Source organism: Heloderma suspectum, chromosome 4 (assembly GCF_057233095.1).
Source record: "Heloderma suspectum isolate Gila_16-S chromosome 4, 16-S_ref, whole genome shotgun sequence".
NCBI lineage: Eukaryota > Metazoa > Chordata > Lepidosauria > Squamata > Helodermatidae > Heloderma > Heloderma suspectum.
This window is the reverse complement of record NC_139461.1, coordinates 253,332,794-253,353,561: the sequence shown is the minus strand read 5'-3', so window position 1 is coordinate 253,353,561 and position 20,768 is coordinate 253,332,794. Positions and strand designations below refer to the sequence as shown.

The 20,768-nt window shown below is 44.2% G+C and overlaps 1 protein-coding gene across 9 annotated transcripts in view; it reads right to left on the bottom strand.

Annotated features, from left to right (window-relative positions):
• The window catches only part of LOC146348533 (complement decay-accelerating factor-like), a 97,803-nt gene that overhangs the window by 55,147 nt on the left and 21,888 nt on the right, over positions 1–20,768 (bottom strand). For 3 of the 9 annotated variants that reach the window (XM_084853363.1, XM_084853362.1, XM_084853369.1), the window contains one exon: positions 15,547–15,576. The exons of the other annotated variants lie outside the window; for them this stretch is intronic. In XM_084853363.1, coding sequence (XP_084709489.1) covers positions 15,547–15,576 — 30 coding nt within the window. The remainder of the gene's footprint in view (positions 1–15,546; positions 15,577–20,768) is intronic. 9 annotated transcript variants of the gene reach the window in all.

The following is a 20,768-nucleotide window of genomic DNA, read 5'->3' as shown; positions in this document are numbered from 1 at the left end:
CTTTAACAGTTAACACCAGCACTTTGAATTGGGCCTCCAAATGGAGAGTTTGTTTTAGTTCGTCCTCTGGTGCCTTCAATATGTTCCTCTGTCAGAATGTCAAATATATGCATGTATGGGTACAAGATCCGATGGCAGCAGCATTGTACTCATGTAAACCTGTGTTATTGGACAAAGGCAGCTAACAAGAAATATGGAAGATATAGTCCTGCTCTCCCGAATCTCCATCCTCAAAAGCTATACATGTTTTTGTGACACAAGGATAATCTATCATGGAGATGGTATAGATAACGCTGAGATAATGCTGTATATAATCCAGATATTGTCTAGCACTACCTTCCCCTACATGGTGCCCCCCAGCTGTTTTGGAGAACAAAACAGCTGTTTTGGACTGTCAGGAGCTGCCCCTTTTCAGCATGCAACTCCTTTGCTGAGGAAACTGCAGTGGATGCCTATTTGCTACAGGGCCAGGTTTAAGGTTTTGGTACTAATGTACAAAGCCCTAAACAACTTGGGACCTGGATACTCGGGAAAGCGCCTTCTCTCTTACCAACCTGCCCAGTTACTGAGGTCATCAGAGGGCATGCTCCCAGTGGATCCACATGGACCTATGGCCCAACTGAAGTCCACCCAGAGAAGAGCCTTCCATGTGGTGGCCCCCTTTTTGGCACTCCATGCCCCTGATGGTCAGGCAGGTGTCAACACTGTGTTGCTTCCGTGCCTCCTGAAAACAGCTCTGTTCCAGGAAGCATTCCGTAATTGACCAGCCACGGTCTTTATTGACATTCTGATTTTAAAAGGAATAATTTTAATATGGTGTTTTAATCTTTTTATCTTTCTACTATTTTACCTCTTTAAGTTCACTGCTCTGGAATCTGCTTTAAATATGGAGCAGTATACAAACGTTGTTAAATACATACATACATACATACTCCTATCTGCCCCAGACAACATAGCCAATAGACAGGGATGATGGAAGTTGTGGTCTGGAAGGCACCACTTTGGGGAAGGCTGGTCTAGCACATGACTGCAGCATATGAAATAGAATCAAGTGATGCATGAATAACTGATCATCATTTCCGTAGGAAAGAGAAACAATGGTTCATACTTCCAACTCCCTAACAATCTCATAGGCTATTGCAGCCCAACAGCAGATTGTCTGGAAGCAACTGGGCTGCACATTTTTCTGTTGTGGCAGATGATGTGCCTTGAGGCCTTAGAAATGTGGAAAAACTTAGCTTTAAGGGCATAATTTTCCTGAGTATACAGGCTGAGTTTGGGAATAGAAGTGGATGAGGATTTGGTTCAAAGCAAGCCCAAGTCCCAGTGTTTCAGTACATAAAGTGAAAAAAAAAAAAGATAGCTCAGTACACTCTGTTACAAAATCTTCTTCGGGGGCAATGAGGTCCAGTGTTCTTTTCTTGCAAAGTAAGTTTTCTTGATACTTTTTTTCTGTAGGTTCTCTGTCTCAGAAACCTTTTTGATGGCACAAAGAAATGTCCAGACACATTAAACAAATTGTGGTTTGGGCATATTCCATAGCAAATCGTGCAACTGCTTAGAATCCTAGAATACTAGGGTTGGAAGGGGCCTATAAGACCATTGAGTCCAACCCCGTGCTCAGTGCAGGAATGCTTCACCACATATAGGTCATATGAATGGCTCTGATAAGAGCCTTATTTGCTTAAAAAATTCCTTCATCTAATGAGAAGAAAAAAGGCAAGGCGGGCAAGAAAGAGATTAATGTGAGGACTATAGGAATGCAGTTATTAGATCATCAAGGCAAAATGCCCATAATATTTGGTCATAGTTAAAAAGGTCTAGCAACACAGGGGGAATTAGGAACCTGGAAAATTCTCTGTTTGTTTAATAAAGGAAAAGCCATTCTCTCAGTTTCCCATCCTCTTACCCTTGCATCTAAAAATAGAGATAACTATACCAACCTCTCTTCGACCTCTCTTCGAAAGTTGTTGTAAGGATTACATGCACAAAGCCTTTCCTCCAAATTTGTTAATGGAAGCTATCATTAGTTACTGCTCCTGTTTCTCAGAAATTAGTTGCGGTGGCCAGGCTATCATAATAACTGCAACAACAGCAGTCAGCTATCTGAAAGACTGCAGCCTTTCCGATAGCTGACTTAAAAAAACAAAAACCACCAAACCTTTTATTTGATCAAATTTACATTCCAATTCCAAAGAAGGGCAACGCCAAAGAGTGTTCAAACTACCGCGCAATTGCGCTCATTTCGCATGCCAGCAAGGTGATGCTCAAAATCCTACAAGCTAGGCTTCAGCAGTATGCGAACCGAGAACTACCAGAAGTACAAGCTGGGTTTCGAAGAGGCAGAGGAACTAGAGATCAAATCACCAACATTCGCTGCATCATGGAGAAAGCAAGAGAATTCCAGAAAAACGTCTATTTCTGCTTCATTGACTACGCTAAAGCCTTTGATTGTGTGGATCACAACAAACTGTGGCAAATTCTTAAAGTGATGGGAGTACCAGACCACCTTACCTGTCTCCTGAGAAACCTGTACGAAGGTCAAGAAGCAACAGTAAGAACCAGACATGGAACAACCGAGTGGTTCAAAATTGGGAAAGGAGTACGACAAGGCTGCATATTGTCACCCTGCTTATTTAACTTATATGCAGAGTACATCATGAGAAATGCCGGGTTGGATGAATCAGAGGTCGGAATTAAGATTGCTGGGAGAATTATCAACAACCTCCGATATGCAGACGATACCACCCTAATGGCAGAAAGCGAAGAGGATCTCAAGAGCCTCTTGTTGAGGGTGAAAGAGGAGAGTGCAAAAGCTGGTTTGAAACTCAACATTAAAAAAACAAAGATCATGGCATCTGGCCCTATCACTTCCTGGCATATAGAAGGGGAAGAAATGGAAGCAGTGACAGATTTTACTTTCTTGGGCTCCAAGATCACCGCAGACGGTGACTGTAGCCATGAAATTAAAAGACGCTTGCTCTTTGAGAGAAAGCTATGGCAAACCTAGACAGCATAGTAAGAAGCAGAGACATCACCTTGCCGACAAAGGTCCGTCTAATCAAAGCTATGGTTTTCCCAGTAGTAATGTATGGCTGTGAGAGCTGGACTATATGGAAGGCTGAGCACCGAAGAATTGATGCTTTCGAACTGTGGTGCTGGAGAAGACTCTTACGAGTCCCCTGGACGGCAAGGAGGTCAAATCAGTCAATTCGAAAGGAAATCAACCCTGAGTGTTCATTGGAAGGACAGATACTGCAGCTGAAGCTCACATATTTTGGCCACCTAATGCGAAGAGAAAACTCTCTGGAAAACACCCTGATGCTGGGAAAGACTGAAGGCAAAAGGAGAAGGGGACGGCAGAGGATGAGATGGCTAGATTGTATCACCGATGCAATGAATATGAACTTGAGCACGCTCCGGGAGAGAGCGCAGGACAGGAAGGCCTGGTGTGCTATGGTCCATGGGGTCACGAAGAGTCGGACACGACTGAACGACTGAACAACAAACGTTTTAACTAGATGCAACTGGTTCAGCAGGAGGGTTCATTTTACCTGTTTTAAATACCGTCACCTGAAAAAAACAGTGTGTCAGTATTTGAGCACAGCACAGCAGAACTCTGAAGCTGGAGTCTGAGAGATGTGAGGCAAGAACTGAACCCATGTACACTCACTAAGTTCTGGCCAACAGAGGGGAAACCAGCTAGACCAGCAAAGAAGCCTCTTTAACAGCAAGCATTCAGCATAAGTCATGTGTAAAGCCCAGACCTTTCTAAAACAGCCTTTGCCAACCTGATGCACTCTCCGGATATTTTGAACTACATCTTCCATCATCCCTAACCATTGACCACACTGGCTGGGGCTCGTGGGAGTTTTAGTCCAAAACATCTGGAAGGCACCAAGTTGGGAAGGGCTGCTCTAAAAGCTTCGAAGACCAACAGAGACATTCTGTTCTTGTTCCAGACCAGACCTGCCTTGCCTCTTCCTCATTCCCAGACCAGACCTGCCTTGCCTCTTCCTCATTCCCAGACCTTGGGCCATCTTAATTTGGCCAGAGCCAGAAAGGATACATATCAACTTTGCTGTAAACAAAAGGTTTGCCAGGCCCTTGCTTAGAGGCAATGCCTGTGCCTTCGTATGCTCCGGCGCACAGAGCAAAGCTGTAAGCTCGGTACCTCCACCCTCTTCCTCCCCCACCAACCTTGGCTAGATGGACTCTAATTCTGCCCAACAGCTGGAGCTGTGTGGGAGAGGAGTGGTGAAGGAATGTGACTGGAGATGCAATAGCTGCAGTTTGGTTCAAGTCCCAGTACATGTAAATATTCATCACCTTGGGCAAGGTCCTAGCAACACTAGTAATCTAACTTCCCCATAAAATTTCAGATGAGTAAATTTAATACAGATTTACAGTGCAATCCTACACATGTCTACTCAGAAGTAGGTCCCATAGAGTTCAATGGGACATATTCCCAGGTAAATGGATATAAGATTGCAGCCTAATTGTTCTTCATTACAGCCTCATTCAATGAGGTGTTATACACTGCCTTTTTTGTTATATTTAATTAGATATTTTGAATAAGATTAAACACTGAAAACAATTTGTATTTCATTTTTAGGTATTTATTCAAGAGTTCTCTATGCACATTGCTAATTAATGTTGTGGAGGAAAACCACCACCTGATATAAATAATTTTATTTGAAGTGATCTGTTGAGCAAATATGACAACCTGTTTCAAAGGACAAGTTTCAAAGAAAATTCTAATCAGGGGAAATGACTTAAAAACCTATGATTAGAGAGAAAAATCTTATAAACGTATGAATAAAGGGGAAATAATTTTTCTCCCTGGCTTTTTAAAAATAAATATAGAAACTTGAGAGCTTCTTTATACAAATACTTTTCCTGGAACACAAATGTTATAATACATTTTAGTCTTTGTTTATTAAATAATCAGCGGGCTGATCAGAGGCTAATGCAAACACAACACAAGAAAAACAGGACCTAGATATGCTGGTCTCAGCTTGCTTCTCTTCCAAAAATGTCCCACATAAACATTATCTTGTGTACATAGAAACTGGTAGTACCCAAATACACGTCAAGCATCTAATGTGCAAGCTGGTCAAAATTCTTCTTCAGGCTAGGTATTCAGTAAGAACAACCAATCAACTAAAAATGGGTCGGTGGGGAGAGAAACATATGGAAAAGCCCCAAAGTCTATAGGAACTGCCCTTCCCTTTTCGTTGTTTTATTGAATATTTAGACTGAGGAAGAGTTGTAGGGAATCCCAAAGACTGGTCACTACTATCTGATGCTTTGGTCACTCCTAGGCTGTCTTTACATTAAAGAAAAAATCCGCATTCCTACCATTCTGGAGCCTTTCCGCGTTTACAGCAGGTTCCCAGAGGGACTGCTGAGAGGGGAAGTTTTTAATTTTCAAGGTTCCATAGAACTCAGTGAAACATCACCACCTAGTGGCTGTTTTAATAGCACAACAATCTGAGATATTTTGATTCATATTTTCTCAGGATCTTTTTAATATGGAATAACCAGGAAACACCTCTGGACGTGCCCTGGAGATTGATGACATAGAATTATAGAATAGTATAGTAGGGTTGGAAGGGGCCTACAAGGCCATCAAGTCCAATCCCCTGCTCAATGCAGGAATCCAACTCAGAGCATCCCTGACAGGTGGCTGTCCAGCCTCATCTTGAATGCCTCCAGTGTGGGAGAGCCCACTACCTCCCTAGGTAATTGGTTCCAAATTGGTTTGTTGTATTGCTCTAAGAGTCAGGAAGTTTTTCCTGATGTTCAGCCGGAATCTGGCTTCCTGTAACTTGAGCCCATTATTCTGTGTCCTGCACTCTGGGATGATCAAGAAGAGATCCTGGCCTTCCTCTCTGTGACAACCTTTCAAGTACTTGAACAGCGCTATCCTATCTCCCCTCAGTCTTCTCTTCTCAAGGCTAAACATGCCCAGTTCTTTCAGTCTCTCCTCATAGGTCTTTGTTTCCAGTCCCCTGATCATCTTTGTTGCCCTCCTCTGAACCCTCTCTAGTTTGTCTGCATCCTTCTTAAAATGTGGTGCCCAGAACTGGACACAGTACTCCAGATGAGGCCTAACCAGTGCTGAATAGAGGGGAACTAGTATTTCCCAGGATTTGGAAGCGATGCTTCTATTAATGCAGCCCAAAAGAGCATTTGCCTTTTTTGCAGCCACATCACATTGTTGGCTCATATTCAGCTTGTGATCGACAACAATTCCAAGATCCTTCTGGCTTGTAGTGTGGTTGAGCCACATATCCCCCCTCTTGTAACTGTGCATTTGGTTTCTTTTTCCTAGGTGCAGAACTTGGCATTTATCCTTATTAAATTTCATTTTGTTGTTCTCTGCCCAGTGCTCCTGTCTATCAAGATGACTTTGAATTTTGTTTCTGTCTTCCAAAGTATTAGCTATCCCACCCAATTCGGTGTCATTTGCAAATTTGATCAGTATTCCCTGCACCTCCTCTTCCAAGTCATTAATAAAAATGTTGAAGAACACTGGGCCCAGGACTGAGCCCTGCGGTACCCCACTCGTTATCTCTCCCCAGTTGGAGAAGATCCCATTGATAAGCACTCTTTGAGTCCAGTTCTGTAGCCAACTGTGGATCCACCGGATTGTTGTTTCATCTAGCCCACTATGAGCTAGTTTGCTCATCAGGATATCATGGGGCACTCTATTGAAAGCTTTGCTGAAGTCGAGGTATATGATGTCTACAGCATTCCCACAGTCCACAAGGGAGGTTACTTGATCAAAAAATGAGACCAGATTCATCTGACAGGATTTGTTCTTGACAAATCCATGTTGGCTTCGAGTAATCACTGCATTGTTTTCAAGGTGCTTACAGATGGATTGCTTTATCATTGTCAGGAGGTTGCCCCTGCTGCCTTCTGAAACCCTCAGGGAGCCAGAATCAACACACAGACAATAGGGCTCTTTGAAGATTGTCCACCCCTTTCCCGTGGGGCATTGGGGAGCCGCTGTTGCCATCGTGCCAAGCGGGCTGAGCACCTCCTCTCAGCGCCCACCATCTCCCACTTGACGCTGCGCCAGCGCCTAGCATCCAGAAACTGCTGTTGCGCCTCCCTCTCCTGCCAGGGTCACTATCACGCTCAGGAATGTCTATCCTTGATCAAGTCAAGGAGAGCCAATCCTCTAGTTCCTTCCTCTACTTTCTGTAGGAGGAAGTTATCCACCACACAAGGCAGGAATTTCCTGGAGGGGCCATGTTTTGCAGAATTTGTCTCCCAACAAATATTGGGGAAATTGAAGTCCCCCATTACTACTACATCATGATTCCTTGAAACATTAGCTATTTATTTTTCAAAAGTTTCATCCTCGTCTTCTCCTTGATTGGGTGGCTGGTAGTAGACTCCGACCACCAGGTTCCTTTTATTCTTTGCTCCATTTATTTCAACCCAGATGCTCTCGATGGGGCTACCAAGCTCCTCCTCCTGTATTTCTGTGCAGAGATATGTATTTTTTCCATATAGCGCAACACCACCTCCCTTTCTGTTCCTCCTGTTCTTTTTGAACAAGTTATATCCTTCAATTGCCGTATTCCAGTCATGAGAGTCATCCCACCAAGTCTCAGTTACACCTATTAAGTCATAATTTCCCTCTTGTATTAAGAGTTCAAGTTTGTTCTGTTTGTTTCTCATACTCTGGGCATTAGTATATAGACATTGAATACCATGTGCTTCATAGTCTGGCTTTCTTCCTACATGTTTGTGAAGACTATTATTGGGCGCTATTAGAGCTGTTCTCTCTATTGCAGTGCATGAGCCTTCGTCCATTGTTACCCCCAACATTACATCTCCCTTCCTCATAGGATTCAGTTTAAAGCCCTCCTGATGAAGTTCTTCATACTGTGGCCAAACACATTCTTCCCAGCCTTTGTGAGGTGCAACCCGTCCCTTGCCAACAGCCCATCTTGCAGGAAGTATAGCCTGTGGTCCCAGAATCCAAATCTCTCACGCCGGCACCACCTTCGTAGCCAGTCATTTACCCGGAGTATTTTTCTTTCCCTTTCTATCCCTTGTCTAACTACTGGAAGGATGGATGAGAAAACTATCTGGGCCCCAAAGTTCTTGAGTTTCCTTCCCAAAGCTTCAAAGTCTGACGTGATTTCTTCTTCGTAGCTCCACTTGGCGGTATCATTTGTTCCCACATCATGAAAAGGACCCGCAAACTTCCATGAGTGAGTAATCTCAATAGCAGGATAAAAGCTCCATGTGAAGAAGTCCGTAATAAAAGGTATTATGCTACCATCACTTTTAGATTCTCTTCTAGTGGACCACCATAGCTCCTGATAGTTGTTTGTAAGAATATAGTAACCCAAGAGGGAGAATGAGGGCATTGTGATTAATTGATCCTGGGATTCTTTCCCCCATGTAAAGAAGTTTTGCTGATTATGGATAACAACAGTGGATCAGCAACTTCAAACTACATTGAGTATCCTCAATCACCGAACAAGGGACAAATTCTCTAGGCCCAAGGCACGAACCCTGAGTCGAAGCGGGCTGCTTTGGGTCACTTTGAGCCCCTTCCAAGGTGAAGTAGAGGGGGCACAAAGTGACCCGGAGCAGGTCAGGGGCTCTCTGAAGCTCTCAGTGCGCTTTGGAGCTTCGCCCCCCCTGGCCCAGCCCCACTGGCGCCTCCAGGTCCTTACCTGAGCCGCCTTCTCCACCGCTGCTGCCTTCTCGCCGCCACGTTCTCCACTGTCACTTCTGCCTGCCCAGCCACCGCTGCTTTCTCCGTCCGAAGTTCCAGGAAGTTGCCATTTTAAAAATGGCAACTCCCTGCAAGAAGAGTTGCCGCAAGTCCAGGCCTCAAGAGATGGATGGAGAAGGCAGCGGTGGCAACGGAGAAGGCAGCAGTGGTGGCAGCGGCAATGGAGAAGGCGGCAGCGGCAGCGAGGAGAACGCGGTGGTGGCAGTGGAGAAGGTGATGGTGGTGGCATGGTGATGGTGTGGCGATGGAGAAGGCGACGGCTGTGGTGTAAGAGGAGGAGGCAGCGGCCCAGGTAAGGAGCTGGGGGGTTGCGCAGGGCCATCAGAGGGGGACCCAAAGCAGGGTCTGGTATCTGAATCCCACTTCAGGTTCAGGGCCGAGTTGGGTCGCCCCCAACCCCCGAATCAGCCTGAGCTGAATTGGGCCCACCTCCGACGCCATGAAGCAGTCACCGAGTCGGATCAGGGGGGTCCCTGCACAGCCCTAAAATTCTCTATAAGGACAACAACAGCCTCAACTCTCAGTGCAAATATATGATATAGGCAAGTAATACCGAATACTGTGAAGAGGCCTTATCAGACATGAGCACCAAGTTCAGGAAAACAAGTGAACACCCACATTTGGCTGATAAGGGGCAAGCTGCTGTTTTTCTCATTTCTCCTCAACTTGATAGATACAGTCTAACGAGAGAGAGAGAAAATGTAACACACGATGTCCAAGTGGAGCAAATTTCAGTACAAAAATGGTATGCATTTTTTGTTCCAATATTACATTTTCCTGTTCATTGGCAGTGCACAGATGCCAGACAAAAGCAGGAATTTCTCCTGTAAAAATAAAATATTAGTGTAAAACATGCCTGTTTCAATCTGTGAAATATTCTTACAACTTAAAAGAAAAAAAATGTTAAGAGGCATTTGCTCCTCTGTTCAACCAGAAAAGGAGCACTAATGAAGCCATATAAAAACAGCTGCCACCATCGCTAGTAAACAATTCTTTGTTTAATTTAATTCTTTGGAGGCTGAGTGTACTCCCACTCCTACACTGAAGTATACATTACAATTTAACCTGATTTTTTTTAATGAATGGGGGTGCAAAGAGCAGCTCTGCTCTGCTCTTCATCTGGAGCTAGGCTCCCCATTGATCCTAACCGCTAGCATGAGAGCAATTTAACAGAAAAAGGAAACTGCTGCTTTGCGTGTGTTGCCATCCCTCCTCTCCCTCGTCAGACTACTCAAGTGAAACCTACTATCTTCTTTCAGGATACTCGATTTCCTTCCCTTCCCAGTTTTCTCTTTCCCACAAAACTCAGCATTCTGTGGCCTCTGAGCCTGCTCAGTCCTTATTCAGCTGTTTTGATGGGTTCTTCCCCCCACCTCATTTTTTCTCTAAAGATATTTTCTATTTCCGCAAATCTTGCAGTTCCTTCAAGAACACTGATATCTCCTTCATGTTTCTCCGTAGCCCCATTTGGACTATATAGCTGCCATAACTCAGCACCTCAGTAGGCTATTAGAATCTAAAATCAAGATGGTTCAAACAATACCCCACCCTGCCCCAGAAGCATTATGATAATGTGTGGAAGGGGCCATGTGGGCTAGCTCTGCCCTGCCGCCATTGCCCATGGTGGAAATTCTTCCCTGCTATCCATGTGTTGGGATGCTGTGGGAAAGGGCTCTCCATAAATACCCATGAATGTGCATAGAGCTTCTCCATGCAAGGAGGGACTCTGGCCCAATCCAAGTTTCTCCTTGCATGGAGGAGCTCTATGTGTGTACGTGAAGAGCACTTTCCCATGCCTTCCAAATACGCGGATGGCTGGGAAGCATTTCCACTGTGGCTGTCAGCAGCATGGCTCCAGTGTACAACAGATAGCAAGAGTAGGGGTTAGCCTGTGTGACCCACAACCCCTCTTGTGCATTCTTTCAGTGTGTGTGTGTGTAGGTTTCATGGGAAACAGCCTGTCATCAGCAGGTTAAGTGGCTTTTAATAATTACGGGGAGGCCGAGTTTAAAACAACAACAGCTTGGGGCCAACTGCTGAGAGGGAAACTCAGCATTAGAATGTGCCCTCCAGATCAGGTGGATGTCAAGTCCTATCAGCCCCCAGCATAGCCACTTGTTAGGTATCTTGGCACTTGCAATCCAAAATATTTGGAGGGCATCAGGCTGGGGAACGCTAGAGTACACGCATGGTACACATTTCCCGCTCTGGATCGCCACCTGATGAACATAAATTGTAGTTCATGTTTTCACCTGTGCATCTACTGTAGCTTCTTTAATTATAACACTTTAAAGTATACAGGTCAGTATCACAAATTTCACGTCCAAGCGGAATCACAACACTTCTTGATTGGCAAATGCTAACTTAAGGTTAAGGACGTTAAAAGAGAATTAATTGGGTGAACAGAGGTAGATATGACAGGGATAAGTAATGGAGAAAGAGCTGACCAAAGCCGCTAATTAGAAAAGGTGACTGAAGACCTGGCCTGTTCAAATACCATGATTATCTTCTACTAAAAAATAATAAAATAAATATATTTTTACTAGCAATTGCTAATGTTGGAAGCAGTAAACTGTGGTGGGAGGATACTACAGAGATTTAAGATGTAATCCTATACTCACCTATATGAGAGTAAGTCACACTGAACTCAATGGTTCAATGTGACTTACATCTGAGTAAACACATATAGGATTGCAGTATTTCTGTTCTAGTCTCTCCAGTAACAGACTGCATTACATTGATCATGTGGGTACTGCAGGTCCTGTAAGCAAAGTCTGAAATACTGAAAATTCCTTAAAACTGCTAAAACAACTAAGTGCTTCTGGGATGAGTTAACTGCACTTGGACTTGTATACTGCTTTGTAAATCAATGTGCACTTAAAAATATGACCTGCAACCACTGAAATCAAGCCCATATGGAGAATTAGGGGTGTGCAAGCTTCAGATTTGGATTTGGATTTCTGAAGCGTGGTGTCCATTTTGTGACATCCACCACCATCTTGTGCAATCCCTAACATCACAGCACCCTCTACTGGTCAGAGTTGATACTGCAGTCTTAGGATGACTCATACTTAAATTTTGGCAGGAAAAGTCAGTCTTGCAATGCAGTTTAATTCAGGAAGGAAGTCTCAGCAAATTCATACACTACTTTGAATTCCACTCCCTCAGACACATCCCACTTTATGCAAATGACTCCCAGGCTCATCCCACTTTTCATTTAAAGAGACAGCACCCAATTAAAAATGCAATCGCAAAAGCACATGGCTTAGTCCTTGCAGTCATGACAATGTCAATGTTGACAAAACACAACTCCTTTCGCCTCCCTTTCCCCCTCCTGACTTCTCAAGTGGGGGGAAGCAAGGGGCAGGAGGAATAGGTGGGGAGGAGGTGGAGGATGCCTGTTGGGGCTAAAACGCAGCTAATCCCCTAATCCCCCTAGCACTCTGGTGAGCAAATATAAAAGATAACATGCATCCTCTATTGATTTAGCATTTATTCTATGAATCCCTTTCTCTTCTCTTCTCTTCTCTTCTCTTCTCTTCTCTTCTCTGGATAGGTTGAAATGTTACAAAAAGCACTATCATGCAAGAAAAAGCATGTAAAACCTGCGTGATATGTGAAGCAAGCATTGCTCTTCAAGAAGATCTGCACGGAAATCAGCCTAATTGCCAGCAAAGGGGTAAGAGGTTCACCCAGGAGTATAACAGCATGGATTCGCTTTATTCCAATCTTCCTCAACCTGGTGCCCTCCAGATATTTTAGACTTCAACTTTGAAATGCCCTAGCCACCATGGCTAACGGTGAGGAATTCTGGGAGTTGTAGTCCAAAACATCTGGAGGGCATCAGGTTGGTTAAGGCTGCTTTATTCTACCCCTGCCCCCGCCCCCCAAGCCATACTGGGACAGGCAGAAGTGAAGGAACATGCATGATTCTGGCTTTGAAATGTCTTTCCAAAATAAAAAGCATATACCTTTCAAGGCCCAAGTTAGGTGTGTTCTTTCTTACTTCTGCTGACCATATTTTGTAAACATGGATACATTTGGGTTTCCTGATTCAAAGTGTAAGAGCTGAACAGCAGGAAAAAAAAGTGGCACTTGAGAATATGGTGCAAAACACAATCATATAATGAGAAGAAAGACTAAATATATTTGCCAGATTTCAATGGCTCTGCTCTGCAGTGGAAACTCAATAGCTCTAACACGTGCAAGGGGTGCCCTGTTCTTATCTATAGGTCAGCAAACGCTCTACACGTGTAAGAGATTTATCAGTTTAATCCGAGTTTTAATTTCACACGTTTTATGCTGGAAGTGGAGTTTTAAGAATGCCATTAAAAGCTGTCCTTGCACCACCACACCTTGAACATTCTACAGACAAAACAAACCCTAAGGCTTCTAAAAATGAAGAACGATGAATCAGTAGCAGAGGTGCTACAGAGCAGAAACTGATAATGGGCTGAATAAGAATACTATTCCAACACCAAGATTTATTATGGCCGGCTTACCTTTTCCCCTTCTGCCTTAAAACAACAGCAATAGCAACAGCGCCAAGAGCAGCCACCACCAGAAGTGCTGCTGGATGGGGTGGGGAAAAGAAGATTTGGTGATGAAAACTATCAATGAAACATCACCCCAAAACAGATGCTATTTGGCCCTACTTTTAGGGATCACATGGGTTATGAACCTGGCTTGTTTCAACAAGCCAGAATTAAGACTGACCACAGTTTAGGGTTCTGATGTAATGTTAAATTGCAGTTAATCTAAAATGGAAGCAAAAGGTTCCAAATTCCTCCTCTTGGCTGCACTGGAGGAAGAGGGGGAGGTGGAACACATGAGCCAGAGGATTGTTGTGGGTCGTCCTAATAACACTAAACTATGCTTTAGTGTTACATGCAAACACAGCGTTACATGTCAACAAGCTGAGAACATAGATCACAATTGCTCATCCCTTTCCAAAGAACACAGCCAACAATATTTGAAAGGAATATAAATTCTAACTGGTGAATTCATGAAGATGATGATGATATTATTATTATCATCTAAGTTTCTTAGGGTGCAATCCAAGGGGGTAGGCGGCCGCCTCCAAACTTGGAGGCAACTGCCTATCCAATGGAGGGTAGGAGAAGTACAATTGTTCCCTCCACGCTTCTCCTGCCCTGCATTTGCGGCTAGACAGCCAATTTCAGCTGTCTAGCTGCAGGAAGGCAGAGCAGGGGAGGAGGCTGCCGGACAACACACTGGATGTGTTGTATCAGCATTTCTGCCTTCCCCGCCCTGGAACACCGCCCGGAACGCCCTGTCTTGGCTGCGCCGCACTCCTCTTCAGAGCACAGAGCATGGGGCTGTTCCAGGCAGCGCGGAAGGGGGGAAGGTCAGTTCCCAGAAAGCCAGATATCCTATGGCCGTCTAGCCGCTGACTAGCAGCCATAGGATTGCTCCCTTAGACACCTTTCTAAAAAAAAGAGACTCAGGGTGACTTACAATAGAATTCAAATATACAACATTTAAAACAGCAGCAAAGCAACTTCTAGTCTGCTTTCAATCCAACCCGCCACAGAGATCAAGGCATGCTGGCAATGGGTGCTTGTATTGGCCCCAGGAGCGTAGCCAAGTCATTTGTAGTGTCAGAGGGGCCTAGAGATCCATAATGCTTGCTTAAGTTCATTATTGGTGCAATTCCCTTGCTAGTAAGCCTCTGAGCATGTGAAGATGATTCAAAGGGCCAATAACAGCTTTCTCAGCGCATTCCTTACTAATGAGTAGAAAGCCTTATCAGGCCGTGCCTGAGAAGTGAAGCTATGTGTTTATGCTGAGCTGCGGGTGGCTGTGCTGAGAACCAAGTGCTGTTAGTCTACGCTGGGAATGAACGCTAGGGGCGCTTGCTGATGTTATGCTGCCTTATTGCTAACATATATTGTATAAAACCCATTGTACCTGCTGGCTTGGGGTTCAGAGAAGCTGTCTGATCCAACCATTGGGTGCACCTGTGTGCTGTAAGTTACCCAATAAAGTCTCCTTGTAAGTAAACCTTTGAATCTGATTTATCGCTATCTTGGCACCTCTAACCTAAGAGTTCAGTGCCCATGGCCGGGGCAACACAGTGCTTGGTCATGCTGACTGGGGGTGATGGGAGTTGTAGTCCAACACATCTGGAGGACATCAGTTTGGTTAAGCCTGGAGTAGGCATTCACCACATGAAACCTCAAATTTTCAGTACAGAACTACAAACCTATAGGGGAAAGTAGCCTGAGGTTCTACAAGATAAGAGACTACACACAAACAGCTCCCCATATAGGGCAGCATCCAAATGACTGGAGTCAGTGCCCATCAGATTGAACTTGGTTCAATTAAGGGAAGGGCCATAGCTCAGTGTGACAGAGTAGATGCTTTGCATGCAGAAGGTCCCAAGTTCAATCCCTGGCTTCTCCAGGTAGGGCAAGGAAAGAATCCTACCTAAAATGCTGGAGAGCTGCTGCCAGTCAGTGTCGACAATACTGGGCTAGATGGACCAAGGGACTGACTCAGTATAAGGCAGCTTCCTATGTTCCTATGTTATATAAACTGACTAAAGATGTTCCTTTAAAAATAATCTGTTTATGCAGCACCACTCAGTTCAGTGGGGCTCCTTTCCTTCCCCCCCACCCCCATAGCAAAGAAATTCAAATAATTATCAGAACAAAACAGAATTAACTTATAGTGCTATTTGTTAAAGATTTTAAACATAGCTAAAGGTTGATCGGGTTTTTTTCCCCCCATTTATTTGGTTCCAGATAACTTACTGACACCAATCAGGACTCCAGATGGTGGCCCTTGAAACAAAAATACAAAATGTTTTAAAGGGCAATATATTATGCACTTTTATAATGCAGATAGTCACGTTACTTAAGGAGATACCATTTACTGGACCAAATCTCCTGCAAGTTAATCCCAGCCTAGTGAAAAGAAGCACACAGCCAGCTTCGTTTTTCATAAAGAAAACCTGCTCCAATTAAGTTTTTAAAAAGTTTATCACTAGAAGAAAAAAAAAAGGATGGCAATGGGGTATTTCAAATCTAAAACTACAGTGGGGTGGGAGAGGGACTGAAGGCTTCAATACTTGAAAGCAAGCTAAGGAGGTTGAAACAGGGATTGGTGCAACCCAAGATAATTCCCATCCCAGATTAAGGTATAGACATCCCTCCTGTAATTGCACCCCTCTGTCACAATCTGTGGTGCCTCAATGCATAAACTAGAGCACGCTTTTTGGAAGAGTTATTTCTTGATGTGGGTGCCAATGTTGGTCTCTGATGCATTTTTTCCCTGCAAATACAGGAAACAAATGTATCACTGCTTGGAAAACACTAAACATAACATCAGCACCATGTAGGGTAGGCTGGAATTGGATTAGTATGCAGCTACAACAACATATAGAGAGTCTCAGCTCAAATCTGTCCTCAGACTCTAAACAAAAGATCATGCTAAGACTATATTCATGGAGCACAGTATACAGTTTTCCTCAGTAGCAAAGAAATGTAGGTAAAGAAAGTAGTTCTGAGGATGCTTCCAGGTGAAGCTTTTATCATGCTATCATCATGCCTCATTCACAAAATTTACAGAGGCCGAGACATCTTCATCTTCCATTTGTACCCTCCAGGTTTTTCCAAACCTCTTCTTCTCTCGCCACAAAAAGGTACTATGTCTTGTGATTGGTAGCACTAGGAGCCATCCGTCTGGAAGCACCCTGAATCTCCTAATAGTTATGTTTCCCCATTTGCCACAAACCCTAATTAAACATCAATTAGCAAGAATCCCTGGGTTTCCTCAGAATCATCAGCAATATCTTGATTTTCTGTTGTTGTTGTTCAGTCGTTAAGTCGTGTCTGACTCTTCATGACCCCATGGACCACAGCACGCCAGGCCTTCCTGTCCTGCGCTCTCTCCTGGAGCGTGCTCAAGTTCATATTCATTGCATCGGTGATGCTATCTAGCCATCTCATCCTCTGCCGTCCCCTTCTCCTTTTGCCTTCAGTCATTCCCAGCATCAGGGTCTTTTCCAGGGAGTTTTCTCTTCGCATTAGGTGGCCAAAATATTTGAGCTTCAGCTTCAGTATCTGTCCTTCCAATGAACACTCAGGGTTGATTTCCTTTAGGATGGACTGATTTGACTTCCTTGCAGTCCAGGGGACTCATAAGAGTCTTCTCCAGCACCACAGTTCGAAAGCATCAATTCTTCGGTGCTCAGCCTTCCTTATAGCCCAGCTCTGACAGCCATACATTACTACTGGGAAAATCATAGCTTTGATTATACGAATCTTTGTCGGCAAGGTGATGTCTCTGCTTCTTACTATGCTGTCTAGGTTTGCCATAGCTTTCCTCCCAAGGAGCAAGCGTCTTTTAATTTCATGGCTACAGTCACCATCTGCGGTGACCTTGGAGCCCAAGAAAGTAAAATCTGTCACTGCTTCCATTTCCTCCCCTTCTATATGCCAGGAAGTGATGGGGCCAGATGCCATGATCTTTGTTTTTTTAATGTTGAGTTTCAAACCAGCTTTTGCACTCTCCACTTTCACCCTCAACAAGAGGCTCTTTAGATCCTCTTCGCTTTCTACCATTAGTATCGTCTGCATATCAGAGGTTGTTGATAATTCTCCCGGCAATCTTAATTCCAACCTGTGATTCATCCAACCCGGCGTTTCTCATGATGTACTCTGCATATAAGTTCAATAAGCAGGGCGACAATATACAGCCTTGTCGTAATCTTTTCCCAATTTTGAACCAATCGGTTGTTCCATGTCCGGTTCTTACTGTTGCTTCTTGACCCTCATACAGGTTTTTCAGGAGACAAGTAAGGTGGTCTGGTACTCCCATCTCTTTCAGAATTTGCCACAGTTTGTTGTGATCCACACAATCAAAGGCTTTAGCTTAGTCAATGAAGCAGAAATAGACGTTTTTCTGGAATTCTCTTGCTTTCTCCATGATGCAGCGAATGTTGGCGATTTGATCTCTAGCTCCTCTGTCTCTTCGAAACCCCGCTTGTACTTCCGGTAGTTCTCGGTTCGCATGCTGCTGAAGCCTAGCTTGTAGGATTTTGAGCATCACCTTGCTGGCATGTGAAATGAGCATAATTGTGCGGTAGTTTGAACACTCTTTGGTGTTGCCCTTCTTTGGAATTGGAATGTAAACTGACCTTTTCCAGTCTTGTGGCCACTGTTGAGTGTTCCAAATTTGTTGGCATATTGAGTGCAGCACTTTAACAGCATCATCTTTTAGGATTTTAAATAGCTGAGCTGGAATACTGTCATCACCACTAGCTTTGTTGTTAGTAATGCTTCCTAAGGCCCACCTGACTTCACTTTCTAGGATGTCTGGCTCAAGTTCAGTGAGCGCAGTATCATGGCTATCAGGGACATTAAGATCCCTGTAGAGTTCTTCTGTGTATTCTTTGCACCTCTTCTTAATCTCATCTGCTTCTGTTAGGTCCCTGCCTTCTTTGTCCTTTATCATGCCCATCTTTATACAATACGTTCCCTTGATATCTCCGATTTTCTTGAAGAGATCTCTAGTCTTTCCCATTATGTTGTTTTCCTCGATTTCTTTGCATTGTTCATTTAAGAAGGCCTTCTTGTCTCTCCTTGCTATTCTCTGGAACTCTGCATTCAGTTGGATATATCTTCCCCTTTCTCCCTTGCTTTTCGCTTCCCTTTTTTCCTCAGCTACTTGTAAAGCCTCATCAGACAGCCACTTGGCTTTCTTGCATTTCTTTTTCTTTGGGATGGATTTCGTTGCTGCCTCCTGAACAATGTTACGGACCTCCGTCCATAGTTCCTCAGGCACTCTGTCTATCAGGTCTAATCCCTGAAATCTATTCCTCACCTCCACTGTATATTCATAAGGATATGATTTAGGTCATACCTGAATGGTTTAGTGGTTTTCCCTATGTTCTTCAATTTAAGCCGAAATTTTGCAAGAAGCAGCTCATGATCTGAGCCACAGTCAGCTCCAGGTCTTGTTTTTACTGACTGTATAGAGCTTCTCCATCTTTGGCTGCAAAGTACATAATCAATCTGATTTCGATATTGACCATCTGGTGATGTCCATGTGTAGAGTCACCTCTTGTGCCGCTGGAAAAGATTTTCTACAAGACTGCTAAGTATGGTGTTGCGGACAACTCCTATATGGAAAAAGTATGAGCAGGAACAGTAGCTTGGTGCTAGTTAATGACTGCAGTTATCAAATGGATTCAGAGAATCCTAACTTTGATTTAAGAAGGAGAAAGGGGGCTTCCAGGTGAGCCTTTATCTTGCAGTAGCCCTGCTTCAAACACATAATTTTACGGGGTGTGTGTGTGTGTGTGTGTGTGTGTATGTCCGTCCAGATGTCATCTTACTGTAGTTGAGATAAGCTTACGTAGACATACTTACTACCTATATAACAATACGGCAGCGAAATGCTTATTATTAGAGATCTACCAGACTGATTTTGCTCATTTTTTTAAACTGAAGCTTGAGCGGTGTAGACATGCAGAAAATTTTGAAACTTCAAAGTAGTTCAGAGCTCAAGCTTTAATAGCAAAACGGTATGTTTATTGGCTCCGCATCAAACAGTCTTCTATTGGTTCAGTGCCAGTTTATTTGTTCTACATGATTTGATTTGACAGCACACGTTTTCGACCTCCGTTACCTGCATCTTCCCACTTTCCTTTTTTCTGTTTCTGTTTGGGTTTGTTTTGATTTGTTTTGCTTCACAGGTAGGCTTCAAGGGGCGCTGCTAGGCCTTGGGGCGGTTGCTAGGGGCAATTGCCATGCTCCCCCCCCCAACTGTATTTGAATGGGACAAATCAGAGAGTGAGGAGGGAGGGGCTGCTTTTGTTCCTCCCATGATGCTGTGTGTGTGGGGAGGGTTGTGTATTTGTGTGTGTGTGCACACACGAGAGGGGGAGTAGCGGTCTCACCTTTTGTTTTTCAGGCCAAAGTGAAGGTGGGGGTGAGGCTTCTTGGGTGGAGGCTTTCAACACCCTCTTTCCCTACAACAGAGGACTGGTTGGTCTGTCTATGCTTCCATGTAATGGGCAGGGGTTCTTATTGGAAGGAGGGAGGCTAATTGTGTGGGTGAATGAGAGGGAGGGAGGTGGATTGCTATGGCAGGGGGAGGCGGGGGGGCTTGCTTTAATGTAGTGGAAAGAGGTCGTATTATTGGGGTGCTCACTGAAGGAAAGCTAATGTGGGACATAATTGGAACGGTGAGAGAGGAAGAGGGAGGGAAAGAAGGAAATGCTCCCTGAAACTTGTTCCAGTTGCAAGGGAAATGATCAAACATATTTTCATCCAATCATTCTCAGACTACTAGCGCCCATGGCGACACAGGCTTTACATTACTATTTGAGATAAGCTTCAAAAGCTCTGAGACTTCAGCAACGTGCAAAAAATGCCTCCCTGCATTCAGTCTGTTACTTCAGAGCTTGCATTTGGATCCACACTTTCTGATATTTCAGTGCCAATGAAACAAATCAAAGAGAACCAAAAATCAACACATCTTATTGCTTCTCCCACTGGAACGCACTACACCAGCAGTGAACCAGCAATTGTGCAACCAAATAATGCATAGACAAAACTGCAGATTTGGCAACGTCAGAGGCATTTGACATAGAGACTCCTTCACACCACAAGCCTGGATAAGTGTGCTAGCTCTGTGCCCATGCCCTGTCACTGCCCTGGTCATCTCCACAAGCTGGAGAACAAATATCTACAGTGGGGAGCCTGCTCTACTCATGTAGACTCCCCACATGATTTAGGACTGATTTCCAATTACATGGGAAGCCTACATGAGTAGAACCAGCTGCCTGCTGCAGATGTTCACCATCCAAATTGTGGAGGCAACCAGGGGAGGGGGCATGGAATTAGCATGCTTGTCTCCACTCTCCCTGAGGGATTAGGGATGCCTGAACAGGGCTTATATAAACGACAGGACTACACCTGACAGCCTCCATTTATGTTCAGTGGCCTATCTCCAGTTAATTATTCAT